Genomic DNA, 13,336 nt, shown 5'->3' with positions numbered 1-13,336 from the left:
TCAGTGGTGGAACTGTAATGAGTAAATATTACATTTAAGTGCAAGATTATATAACTAAATTAATTAAGATGTGGTTAAAATATAAAACACAGCAGAAAAGCCAATTACCACCTTTTTGGCCTGATTATCAATTAATGTGCGAATTTACTTCAAAATGTTTTTAGTGTACAGTGACATATTCACACTATTCCGTAATGTTTGTTTTTACTTTGAAATGCACTAAAAGAGGCTTGAAACTTGTAATTTTGTGTGTAAATTTTCAAAGAAATCCAAAAATTTTGACCCCTGTTGTACGCCTGGGTACAAGCTCTTGGTTCTTTTCCTCTTTGTTTGACCTCACTCACATTCCTCGTATCTGAAGCTCCAGCTCTGAAGTCATGGCAGGTGCTCTGGGAATGAAAGAATATTTTCTTTGTTTTTTAAACGTCGGGAGAGCACCTGAAATAAAGGGCCGGGGAAGCTTGAGGTTTACTGCTATTCTGACTCCACTAGTGTTGAACCTGGAACTGGGCTATTGGTTTAGTTTAGTTTAGAGATACAGCGTGGAAACAGGCCCTTCGGCCCACCGGGACCACGCTCACCAGCGATCCCTGCACATTAACACTACAGGCTTACGATGTTTCGACTTTAAAAAAAAATTTTTTTTTTTAGAGATACTGTAACAGGCCCTTCGGCCCACCGGGTCCGCGCCGCCCAGCGATCCCCACACACTAACACTATCCTACACACACTAGGGACAATTTTACATTTGCCCAGCCAATTAACCTACACGTCTTTGGAGTGGGAGGAAACCGAAGATCTCGGAGAAAACCCACGCAGGTCACGGGGAGAACGTACAAACTCCGTACAGACGGCGCCCATAGTCAGGATCGAACCCGAGTCTCCGGCGCTGCATTCGCTGTAAGGCGGCAACTCTACCGCTGCGCCACCGTGCCGACTTGCTATGGTGCAAACGGTAGCAACCCGTAGCGAGCCGCCGCTCGCTTCCGGCCTCGTGATCGCGTGTTTCACAATGCAGTTCGACGTGCAATATTTTCGGTTTGCGATGGGCTTCTCGGCACGGGACCCCATCAGATGTTGAGGTACCCCTGTATCCTGCTCACTAGCGACAGTTTACAATGTTACCAAGCCAATTATTGTGCAAACCTGCACGTCTTTGGAGTGTGGGCGGGAAACCAGGGATCCCGGAGAAAACCCACACAGTCACGGGGAGAACGTACAAACTCCGTACAGACAGCACCCGTGGTCGGGATTTAACCCGGGTCTCCGGCGCTGTGAGGCAGCAACTTTACCGCTGCGCCACCGTGCCGTCCTATCACTAATGTCCATGTGGACCAGCCCAGGATATCTCCCAGCTCTGAACTGCAACCATTGCAATGCCTTTGTTTCTTTTTTTGCCCGCCAGGGTCCTTTTGGGTGTCTGAACAACGCACGATATGGAATTTCCTGGGGTGCGCTGGGAGCGGCAGAGTTCTGTTTGGAAACAGCCAGGCAATACGCTCTGGACAGGTGAGGAGGCGGGAGATGTGACCATTAAACCTTGCAGTGAGGTGAATTAGAACATCTCTGTTGAATTCCACCTTCCATTTGCCGTGTACAGCCGATACAGTAAACCCTCATTTCAACGGACCTCTTTATAACAGATTTTAGATTAGTTTAGAGATTCAGCACGGAAACAGGCCCTTCGGCCCACCGGATCCGCGCTGACCAGCGATCCCCGCACACTAACACCATCCTACACCCACTGGGGACAATTTACAGTTTTACCGAAGCCAATTAACGGCATACTTGCACGTCTTTGGAGTGTGGGAGGAAACCGAAGATCTCGGAGAAGACCCACGCAGGTCACGGGGAGAACGTACAAACTCAGTACAGACAGCGCCCGTAGTCGGGATGGAACCCGGGTCTCCGGCGCTGCATTCGCTGTAAGGCAGCAACTCTACCGCTGCGCCACCGTGACCGCCCTAAATATAGCAGACCGACCTACTGACGGCTGCCCACACCAGCCCCGACTCGTACCTCCTCCCCAAACGCTTCCAGGCCAGTCCTTTTTCCACCGCCGACCCTCGTCTGTACTCCGGCCTCCCGCAGGCCGAGACCATCGACTTTGCCGATCCTCGCCTCTCCCCCAGGCCGGGGCCAACAACTCACCGGAATTCCAGACCGAGAGTCCGAATGAGGGTCTCGACCCGAAATGTCAACTATCCATGTTCTCCAAAGATGCTGCCTGAGCCGCTGAGTTACTCCAGCGCTCTGTGAAACGTCACCTATCCATGTTCTCCAGAGATGCTGCCTGACCCGCTGAGTTACTCCAGCATTGTGTGTCTACCTTCGATTTTATCCAACATCTGCAGTTTTTTCTCCGAACCATTTTCCCACCCATGTCTTCTGCCATGGTCCATTATAACGAGGGTTTATGGCACTTGAAAGGTAGAGATGCAGGTTGCTGTGGGGACCTTTGGTCCAGCCTTTGTTTGAGCCCAGGGTCTGATACTGGGGCAAGAGCCCTACTCTTGACAGTGGCTCCTCCAACATCCAACACCGCTGGTCACCACTTCATACTTTGTACATCCGAGTGCTTTGTTAAACTTCGATGGCAATGCACAACAGTGTATTTTACGACTATCCACCAACGAGACTTCCCAAAATCTGTGTCCATGTTATCAGTCATTGAGTTGGGAATTGCAGACTCCCCTCTTAGAGTCACAGAGTGATACAGTGTGGAAACAGGCCCTTCGGCCCAACTCGCCCATACCGGCCAACATGTCCCAGCTACACTAGTCCCACTTGCCTGCGCTTGGTCCATATCCCTCTAAACCTGTCCTATCCATGTACCTGTCCCAACTGTTTCTTAAACGATGGGATAGTCCCAGCCTCAACTACCTCCTCTGGCAGCTTGTTCCATACACCCGCCACCCTCTGTGTGAAAAAGTTACCCCTCGGATTCCTATTAAATCTTTTCCCCTTCACCTTGAACCTATGTCCTCTGGTCTCGATTCCCCTACTCTGGGCAAGAGACTCTTGTGCATCCACCCGATCTATTCCTCTCATGATTTTGTACACCTCTATAAGATCTCCCCTCATCCTCCTGCGCTCCATGGAATAGAGACCCAGCCTGCTCAACCTCTCCCTGTAGCTCACACCCTCTAGTCCTGGCAACATCCTCGTAAATCTTTTCTGAACCCTTTCAAGCCTGAAAATATCTTTCCCATAACACGGTGCCCAGAACTGAACACAATATTCTAAATGCGGTCTCACCAACGTCTATATACTAAAACTCTCGTTTGTTGTCTTGTTTGTGACTGAACTTCAGCCAAAACAGTACACGATAGTGTGACAATTTTAGGCCCACCTTACTCACTATTGTCACTTTAGTGATAATGCAAGTAGTTTTATTGAAATCAGTGTTATATTTTTTAAGTTATTCACATTTTAAAGTTTGAAAGGAGGGGAGGGGAAGGGGGGAGTGGGGGAGAAGGGAGAGGGGAGGGGGGGTTGAGGAGAGAGGGGAGGAGAGGGTGCTGCACCAATGCAGGAGATGTTTGGGGCCCAACGGGTCCTCTTTGTCTAGTCTTATACAAAAACACTCTTTGAGTATCTTTCAGAGAAAACTGACTGTGCAGACTAGGATTAAACCTGGGAACTTTCGAGTCCAATAACTGCTACTTAGACTTTTATTTTGTTGTACAAGCCTGCTCCCGTGTCAGCCTTTATTTCAGCTTTTAGAGTTACAGACCATTCAGCTCACCGAGTCCGCGCCAACCAATGGTCACCGCATACTAACATCGCTGCTGGACAACGACTCCCACCCCATGCAGGACACTGTCACTGCACTGAGTAGCTCCTTCAGTGACAGACTCCTTCACCCCAAGTGCGTGAAGGAGAGATATAGGAGGTCCTTCCTTCCCGCTGCCGTGAGACTGCACAACCAGCACTGCTCCCAGCAGACCAGTCAACAATAACAGCTAAGAACACACAGAAAACTGATGACAATTATTTGTTTGTGGTCTTGGGCAGAGCTGTTCCCAAACCAATCCGTGTTCTAACCCAACAGTATGTTTTCCTTGGTGCATCTGTAAAACCAAGGATCGGAGATCCCGTGAGCTGCAAATTGCCGCTTGATGTATGGGAAGAAGGATTAGGCTTTTGGGGAGATAAGCACCGGCAAGTTTTATTTTACACAGGGTGGTGAGTACCAGGAATGCACTGCAGGGGGTGGTGGAGGAAGTGGGTACAATAGTGGTATTTAAGAGACTTTTGGATAGGCACATGGATATGTAGAGAATGAAGGGATATGGATTATGTGCAGGCAGATAATATAGAAACAAAGAAAATAGGTGCAGGAGGAGGCCATTTGGCCCTTCGAGCCAGCACCACCATTCATTGTGATCATGGCTGATCATCCACAATCAGTAACCCGTGCCTGCCTTCTCCCCATATCCCTTGATTCCACTAGCCCCTAGAGCTCTATCTAACTCTCTTTTAAATTCATCCAGTGAATTGGCCTCCACTGCTTTCTGTGGCAGAGAATTCCACAAATTCACAACTCTCTGGGTGAAAAAGTTTTTTCTAGCCTCAGTTTTAAATGGCCTCCCCTTTATTCTTAGACTGTGTGGCCCCTGGTTCTGGACTCCCCCAACACTGGGAACATTTTCCCTGCATCTAGCTTGTCCAGTCCTTTCATAATTTTATACGTCTCTACAAGATCCCCTCTCATCCTTCTAAACTCCAGAAGTTTAGTCTTGAGAGTTGGTCCTGGCATCATGTTCAGCACAGACGTTGCGGGCCAAAGGGCCTGATCCCGTGCTGTACTGTTTTATATAATACAATTGCAAATTATTCTACAAATAGGAATTGGGAAGGGGTTTGGTGACTCGAGTAGTAACCTTCCTCACACCATTCATAGAAGGAAAGTCAGGCCACCCCTAACCATGATATTCATCGGTCTTTCTTGCTCCGAGACAGGACTCAGTTTGGTGTTCCTCTCGCCCGTAACCAGCTGATCCAGAAGAAGATGGCGGACATGTTGACTGAGATCACCCTGGGCCTGCAGGCCTGCGTCCAGCTGGGTCGCTTAAAGGATGAAGATAAGTGAGTGGCAGACGCCGCCCGATTCACAGCGAGCAGAGTGGAAGCCCGCTGGTTTGCTGACGAGCTATTTCCACTCCTTTCCTCAGATCCACGCCCGAAATGATCTCGATGCTGAAGCGGAACTCCTGCGGGAAGGCCCTGGACATTGCCCGGCAAGCCCGCGACATATTGGGCGGGAATGGGATTTCGGACGAGTACCATGTGATTCGGCACGTGATGAACCTGGAGGCGGTGAACACTTACGAAGGTGAGGCATGTTTTGGCACAGTTTTAGAAACATAGGAAATAGGTGCAGGAGGAGGTCATTTTGAGCCAGCACCGCCATTCATTGTGATCATGGCTGATCATCCACAATCAGTAACACGTGCTTGCCTTCTCCCAATATCCCTTGATTCCACTAGCCCCTAGAGCTCTATCTAACTCAATAGTTTTGCAGTAACCCTACCCAACATGATCCCAAGACCACCTCTTATCTGCCTGCACATGATCCATACCCCTCCATTCCCTGCATATCCAAAAGCCTCACCAACACTACTAACGTGTCTACCCCGCCCACCCTCGCCAGCACGTTCCAGACACTCGCCAGCCTCTGTAAAAATAAAACCAAACCAAACAACTTATCCCACTGCTCCGTGAGAGTTCCTCTTCTCCCCAAAGCTGTTCCTCCTTCAAAAACGACCCTAAGATTGTATTTCAAGTCAAGTCAAATTTATTTGTCACATACACATACTCGATGTGCAGTGAAATGAAAGTGGCAATGCCTGCGGGTTGTGCACAAAAAGAATTAGTTACAGCATATAAATAAAGTTAATAAGTTACTAAACATAGCACAAAAAGTGTCGACAAAAATTTAGTCTCTGGGGTTATCAAAGTTGACAGTCCTGATGGCCTGTGGGAAGAAGCTCCGTCTCATCCTCTCCGTTTTCACAGCGTGACAGCGGGGGCGTTTGCCTGACCGTAGCATCTGGAACAGTCCGTTACTGGGGTGGGGTATTATCTGATTTGCAGCATAGTATTCAGCATAGCATTGTGCGGGTGTCAGGGATTACGGGCGGCATGGTGCTGCCTTGCAGCGCCGGAGACCCGCGTTCCATCCCGACTACGGGCGCTGTCTGTACGGAGTTTGTACGTTCTCCCCGTGACTGCGTGCGTTTTCTCCGAGACCTTCGGTTTCCTCCCACACTCCAAAGACGTGCAGGTTTTTGCAGGTTAATTGGCTTGGTAAATGTAAAAATTGTCCCTAGTGGTGTAGGATAGTGTTAGTGTGCGGGGATTGCTGGTCGGCGCGGACTCGGTGGGCCGAAGGGCCTGTTTCCGCGATGTATTTATAAACTAAACTAAACATTCAATACAAAGCTTTTCACTGAAATTCATTGCATGTAACAATAATCAGCCTGAGACTGTTCGCTGGACGTGGAATTGGGAAATATCCACAATAAGGATCATTGAATTGAATGGGGAAAAGGCAGGAACTTGATTTCTTGATTAGTACGGGAGTCTGGGGCTATGGGGAGAAGGCAGGAGAATGGGGTTGAGAGGGAAAGATAGATCAGCCATGATTGAATGGCGGAGTAGACTTGATTAGGCTGAATGGCCTAATTCTGCTCGTAGAACTTATGAACTCAAAAAATATAAACACAAACAGACAGGAGTAGGCCACACCAGCCCTTTGTGCAGTTCCCCATCCACTTCCCTTCCCAGCCCATTTTCCTGCCGTATCCCAGATTCTCTTGCTGTTCACACTAATCCAGGAGGAACTCTGGATAAACACTGATTTCCCCACACATCACATGGCCTGCTGACACACATCCACCAGGTCGATGACCGACTAAAGCAAACCATGAGGATGTTTAACCAAACCTGTGTGTTCTGGGGTACAGAAGGGTGATGGCCTTAAGCAGGGGCGTCATTGCTGCAGCAGGTAGTGCTGCTGTGATCCTGACCCTCAGTCCTGTCTGCGTGGGGTTCACTCGTTCTTGTGTGACTGTGTGGGTCGGAAGCTTGTACCCCTAGTATACGCTGAGAGGTGAACTGGTGACTATAAACTGCCCTAGTGTAGGTGGGTGAGATGTGGGCACGAGAGAGGGAATAGAGGGAGGGGGAAATGGGAGTGATTGGAAGTGCCCGAGAGATGGCATCGCCTGGATGGGCAGAATGGCAGATTCCAATGTTGTCGTTTATAAATGACTCGAGACACACTCGTTAATGTGCCTGCAACTCACTCGTTGGGTCCAAAAGCTCTTGAACAGTTGGTTGGGCAGAAAGCAGCCAAAACGGGACACGACAGCGCAACAATTTGAACAAAACACGACCCATGTTCCCGTCCCCAACGGGGTTCCCGTTGTGACAGTGGTTGATGGGAATAAAAAGACACACACTTTTTATATTATTGAGCGGTCAAACCTTAACTTGAAGAAAATTTTAGCATACCTCGTCAGGAATCTTCGATCAACGAAGCACGGGTTTAATGACAACATTGAACACGGAAGTATTGGATCCAAATGGCGGTGTTTATTTTGTGGGGTATGTGTCCGAAAGACAGCCTAAACAGTACACGATAGCGCAACAATTTGAACGAAACTTGACACTGCACACCGCAGGCGAATGGTGAGTAAGTTGCACCTAAAATTGTCGCGCTATCGTGTACCGTTTGGGCTGTTCATATCATATCATATATCTACAGCCGGAAACAGGCCTTTTCGGCCCTCCAAGTCCGTGCCGCCCAGTGATCCCCGCACATTAACACTATCCTACACCCACTAGGGACAATTTTTACATTTACCCAGCCAATTAACCTACATACCTGTACGTCTTTGGAGTGTGGGAGGAAACCGAAGATCTCGGAGAAAACCCACGCAGGTCACGGGGAGAACGTACAAACTCCTTACAGTGCAGCACCCGTAGTCAGGATCGAACCTGAGTCTCCGGCGCTGCATTCGCTGTAAAGCAGCAACTCTACCGCTGCGCTACCGTGCCGCCCTGTTGTTCGGGAACATACATATATATATGTATACAAGATGATATATATGTATACATTTAATGTGCTAGCAAGCCACTCAGTTGTACCCATTACTGCTGCATTGAAAGTGAAAGAAGGAAACCAGATGAATCAGAGTAGTTTGTGCTGAGTTTGCTGCTTCTCGTCTTGATTGTGGACCCTTCCAGTCATGTTGCTGTTTTCCGAACTGGACAATTGACTTACCTGCTGCCATCTTTAGAGTCCTGGTAATCATGTCTAACCTTCCCTTCCTGGATTGTCACCAAGTCTTTCGGCTGTGTCCTGACTGTGTGTCGAGTGGCACTCTTGCGTTCTTTGAGGGTTAGAGACACAGCATAGAAACAAGCCCTTTGGCCCTTCAGGTCAATGCCGACCATCCATCACCCGTTCACACTGGTTCTGTTATCCTACTTTCTCATCCACTATCCACACACCAGGGGGGGCAATTTACAGAGGCCAATTAACCCACAAACTCACGGTCACACTGCTCAGTAGCTGTCGTAGGGATGTGGGAGGAATCCGGAGCAGCCGGAGAAAACCCACACTATCACAGGAGGAACGTGCAAACTCCACACAGACAGTGCCCAAGGTCAAGATTGAACCTGGGTCTCTGGCGCGGTGAGGCAGCAGTTTTATCAGCTGTGCCACTGTGCCAGCCCCTGGTTTGAATTTGTCCTTCACTCTTAATATCTAGTATTCTGGGCTGCATTTAAGTGAAGAACAAGGAACATCTGCAGCTCCGTGTTTGTTAGTTTAGTTTAGTTTAGGGATACAGCGCGGAAACAGGCCCTTCCGGCCCACCGGGTCTGCGCAGACCAGCGATCCCCGCACACTAACACTATCCTACACCCACTAGGGACAATTTTTACATTTACCAAGCCAATTAACCTACAAGCCTGCACGTCTTTGGAGTGTGGGAGGAAACCGAAGATCTCGGAGAAAACCCACGCAGGTCACGGGGAGAACGTACAAACTCCGTACAGACGGCGCCCGTAGTCGGGATGGAACCCGGGTCTCTGGCGCTGTGAGGCAGCAACTTTACTGCCGCACCACTGTGACTGCCCAAAACGTGAAGAACATGCTTTCTTTAATCATTTCCAAATGCTTTATTTAGCAGTGTGAGGCCCAGCTGGTGCAGTTTAAAGTAATTCAGATTTATTAACTCTCTCTGTCTCTGTCTCTCCATGAGCTTCATGCATCCACTATGTACTCGCTGTGCAACAATTAGTTGAGATTTTATTTGCATTTATTTATGCAAGCTTTTGAAATGGGCACCGATCAATAACCCCACCATTAGTCAAGGATAAAAGTAGACACAAAATGCTGGAGTAACTCAGCGGGTCAGGCAGCATCTCGGGAGAGAAGTAATGGGGAGAAGGCAGGAACGGGGTACTGATTGAGAATGATCAGCCATGATCAAATTGAATGGTGGTGCTGGCTCAAAGGGCCTACTCCTGCACCTATTGTCTATTGTCTATTGAATGGGTGACATTTTGGGTCGAGACCCTTCCTCAGACTGATGTCAGGGGAGGGGGCGGGACAAAGACAGTAAGACTAGTGGGAGAATTGGGAAGGGGGAGGGGAAAGCAAGGGCTACCTGAAGTTAGAGGTCAATGTTCATACCACTGGGGTGTAAACTACCCGGGCGAAATATGAGGTGCTGTTCCTCCAATTTACGCTGGGCCTCACTCTGACAATGGAGAAGGCCCAGGACAGAAAGGTCAGATTGGGAATGGGAGGGGGAGTTGAAGTGCTGAGCCACCGGGAGATCAGGTTGGTTAAGGCAGACTGAGCGAAGGGGTTCAGCGAAACGATCGCCGAGCCTGCGCTTGGTCTCGCCGACGTGGAGAAGTTGACACCTGGATAAAGTCGAGGATAAAGTGTGGACGTGTGTCAGAGTCGGTGGGACGGAGGAAAGGATCCTTATCGGAAGCACAGGGGAACAACATTATTGAGATGGCTGCAATGTATTTAAAGCTGACATTTTCTCCTTTACTGTTTCATTCCTCAGGGACTCATGATATCCACGCACTGATTCTTGGAAAGGCGATCACGGGCCTGCAGTCTTTCACCGTAGAGAAATGATCCGGATAGTTCCGATAAGTGACTTCTTTCAAAAGAGTGGCAATTTGTCTGTTTGTTTCTGGTTAAGATGGGCTGGCATCTGTCAGCTGTCCAAACACTAATCTGCTGTACGATCTTGAAGCCCGTAGAGCTAGTTTGGGAGTGGGTAATTAATACCACTCTCCTGCACCTTCCCCTCTACTCACGGTTTTCTCTCCAACTATTTATTCGTATTATTTCTAAAAGTTACTATTGAAAATATTTCCATCCTGCTTTTCCACTACACGTTTAGCTTTGTTTTCTAAGCCTTTGTTTTCTAAGCCTTTGACAATTTATTTAAAATCTAACGTGGTTACATTTCCGGCAGTTGGCAGATAATCTGTTGCTGATGCTTTTCAGAACTGCTTGTGCTGTATTTCTCTCTTCCCCAGAATGAAACTTTCTTTCAAAGTTAAAGACTGAAAGCAGCAAGCATTTGAATTCTCCTGCTTTTGAGCCCACAATTTGGTAGGAAATATCGTTTGCATTCAAGATCAGTGAAAAACACATCAAATGGCACATTTTTTAAACGCTTCGACATTCTAGATTTCGGTTGTTTAAAAATCCTTTCATCATGCCTCGTTACTTACTCCAGTCCTGAATCCTTATTTAAACTTGTGTGTCTCCTGAACTTGTTTCTGCAGTAAGTCATGAATTTGATGTAACAAATCAAAATGTTCCTCGAAAATGTGATTTTTATTTCACTCTTCTGAGAAAGACTTTGCACTATATCATCCAGCTGCTTCGATCGTCATTATAAGCCACTTGAACCGTGCCTTCGATTTTTAAATATATACTTTGTTGTCCTCGTGCACAAGTACTAAATTATATAGACGCAAGGAACTGCAGATGCTGGTTTACATTAAAAACACACACACAGTATTGGAGCAACTCAGCAGGTCAGGCAGCTATGGAGAACATGGTTAGGTCACATCCAGGAGATGACCCTTCTTCAGATGGAAGGGTCCCACACTGAAATATCTACCTATCCGTGTCTTCCAGAGATGCTGCCTGACTCACTGATTTACTCCAGCATTTTGTGTCTTCTAAATTATGTTGTGCCCTCTGAGACCAATGTAGCTCACTGGGGAAGCTGTCATTTTTATTATATGTCAGCAGACTTTTTAGATTGTATTGTGATTACCACTTTGCAATCTAAAGAACAGATTCTGATGTCCCAGGTAACAAACCTAGATTGGTGGGCCTAATTAGTTGCCAATGTAAACATAGCACAAAAAGTAAGGAAATTTGTGTTTGGTAGATTATTTCTTTGTTGTAACAATGCTTCTTGGCAATAAATCTTATACCGTTGGAAAGCCTGTTTATTTCCCTTTTAAATGGTGCCACATTTGTAAGGAACATGCATTTGTGGGATGAGCAGCAGATCTGAGTATGTGGGTTGCGCCCATGAAAAATCTGCCAAATCTTCTCTGTCAATGCCAAACAGCTTATTCTGCCATTGACTTGTTCGATGTTGTTTGGTGGATTGGACGATTGAAGTCTGAAGAAACAAGACATATTGGCAATTTAACAATTTATTCATTTAATAAACAGGAGCCTCAGTAGCGTGTGGAAGAACCATACACAGCCACAACAGCCTGGCACCTCCTCCTCATGCTGGTCACCAGTCTGGTCACACACTGTTGTGGGATGGCATCCCATTCTTCAACCAGCATTTGTCGCAAGTCAGCCAACGTGGTTGTGTTGGTCACTCTGGCACGAACAGCACGCCCAAGCTGATCCCACAAGTGTTCAATGGGGTTGAGGTCAGGACTGCTGGCAGGCCATTCCATCCTCTCCACTCCCAAATTCTGGAGGTAGTCTCTGAGAAACCCTGCTCTGTGGGGGCGAGCATTGTCATCTTGGAGGATAGAGTTCGATCCCAGACTGTGGAGATATGGGATTGCCACTGGTTGCAGAATCTCATCTCGATATCTCTCTGCATTGAGATTGCCTCCAATGATGACAAGCCTCGTTTTTCCAGTGAGGGAGATGCCGCCCCACACCATCACACTGCCTCCACCAAAAGATGTTACTCTATCAGGCACCTGATTGTCAGCACCTGGGGGTACCAGAAGCTCAAAACAAGAGTCAATAGCAACAGCAGAATAAGCTGTTTGGCATTGGCAGAGAAGATTTGGCAAATTTTTCATGGGCGCAACCCATATACTCAGCTCTGCTGCTCATCCCACAAATGCATGTTCCTTACAAATGTGGCACCATTTAAAAGGGAAATAAACAGGCTTTCCAACGGTATAAGATTTATTGCCAAGAAGCATTGTTACAACAAAGAAATAATCTACCAAACACAAATTTCCTTACTTTTTGTGCTATGTTTATATTAAATTATAGATTTGGAGAGCTTTGGAGCAGGTGCAGAATTGAGGAAATTGCATTAATCCTTCCTCTTCCTCTTTTCCCCACCCCCAAATCCCTTAAACATGAATGACTTTAGTTTGCAATTAAGTTTGAAGATGTTCTTGTTGACCCTGATTAATTCACTATTGGGTAGGAGAAAAACTGCAGATGCTGGTTTAAAATCGAAGGTAGACACAAAATGCTGAAGTAACTCAGCGGGTCAGGCCACATTTCTGGAGAACGTGAATGGGTGACATTTCAGGTCAGGGCTCCTCTCCAGTCTGAAGATGGGTCCAGACCTGAAACGTCACCAAGATCACTATATGTTGTCTATCAATAACTGTAGTGGTGAGCCAACCTTCTTAAGATTCTTCAGTCTATCTGGTGAAGGTGCTGCCACAATGCTGTTGTGCAAGAAGCTCTGGAATTTACCTCAGTTGTCATCTTTTACACAGTTGTCAAGTCACTCTTGTTAAATGACTGCCTCAAAATGTTAAGACGGACCAAGGCTGCCTTGTGGAATAATGGTAGTTTGACTTGGAGATTGCTAAACATGACACGGGGTGTTTTGTTATAGCCCCCAGCTGATCAAAGCAACCTGCTTATGAATAGACTGCCTTACTAACAAGACTCCTACCTTCTAGAGATTTGAGAATCTTGGCTCAATAACAATTTATTATAAGGCAAAGAAAACCTTAAGAATCTGAAGGGTCTCGACCCGAAACGTCACCCATTCCTTCTCTCCAGAGATGCTGCCTGTCCCGCTGAGTTACTCCAGCTTATTGT

At 47.3% G+C, this 13,336-nt stretch overlaps 1 protein-coding gene across 2 annotated transcripts in view; it reads left to right on the top strand.

Moving 5' to 3' along the window:
* gcdhb (glutaryl-CoA dehydrogenase b) overlaps nt 1-11,479 on the top strand; it is a 37,750-nt gene extending 26,271 nt beyond the window's left edge. For both annotated transcript variants that reach the window (XM_078429222.1, XM_078429223.1), the window contains exons 8-11: nt 1,406-1,509; nt 4,966-5,091; nt 5,178-5,338; nt 10,101-11,479. In XM_078429222.1, coding sequence (XP_078285348.1) covers nt 1,406-1,509; nt 4,966-5,091; nt 5,178-5,338; nt 10,101-10,174 — 465 coding nt within the window. In that variant the 3' untranslated portion in view covers nt 10,175-11,479. The remainder of the gene's footprint in view (nt 1-1,405; nt 1,510-4,965; nt 5,092-5,177; nt 5,339-10,100) is intronic.
* The last annotated feature ends 1,857 nt before the right edge of the window (nt 11,480-13,336 follow it).

Source organism: Rhinoraja longicauda, chromosome 37 (assembly GCF_053455715.1).
Source record: "Rhinoraja longicauda isolate Sanriku21f chromosome 37, sRhiLon1.1, whole genome shotgun sequence".
Taxonomy (NCBI): Eukaryota; Metazoa; Chordata; class Chondrichthyes; order Rajiformes; family Arhynchobatidae; genus Rhinoraja; species Rhinoraja longicauda.
The sequence above is the reverse complement of the archived record's forward strand: the minus strand, read 5'-3'. Positions and strand labels throughout refer to the sequence as shown.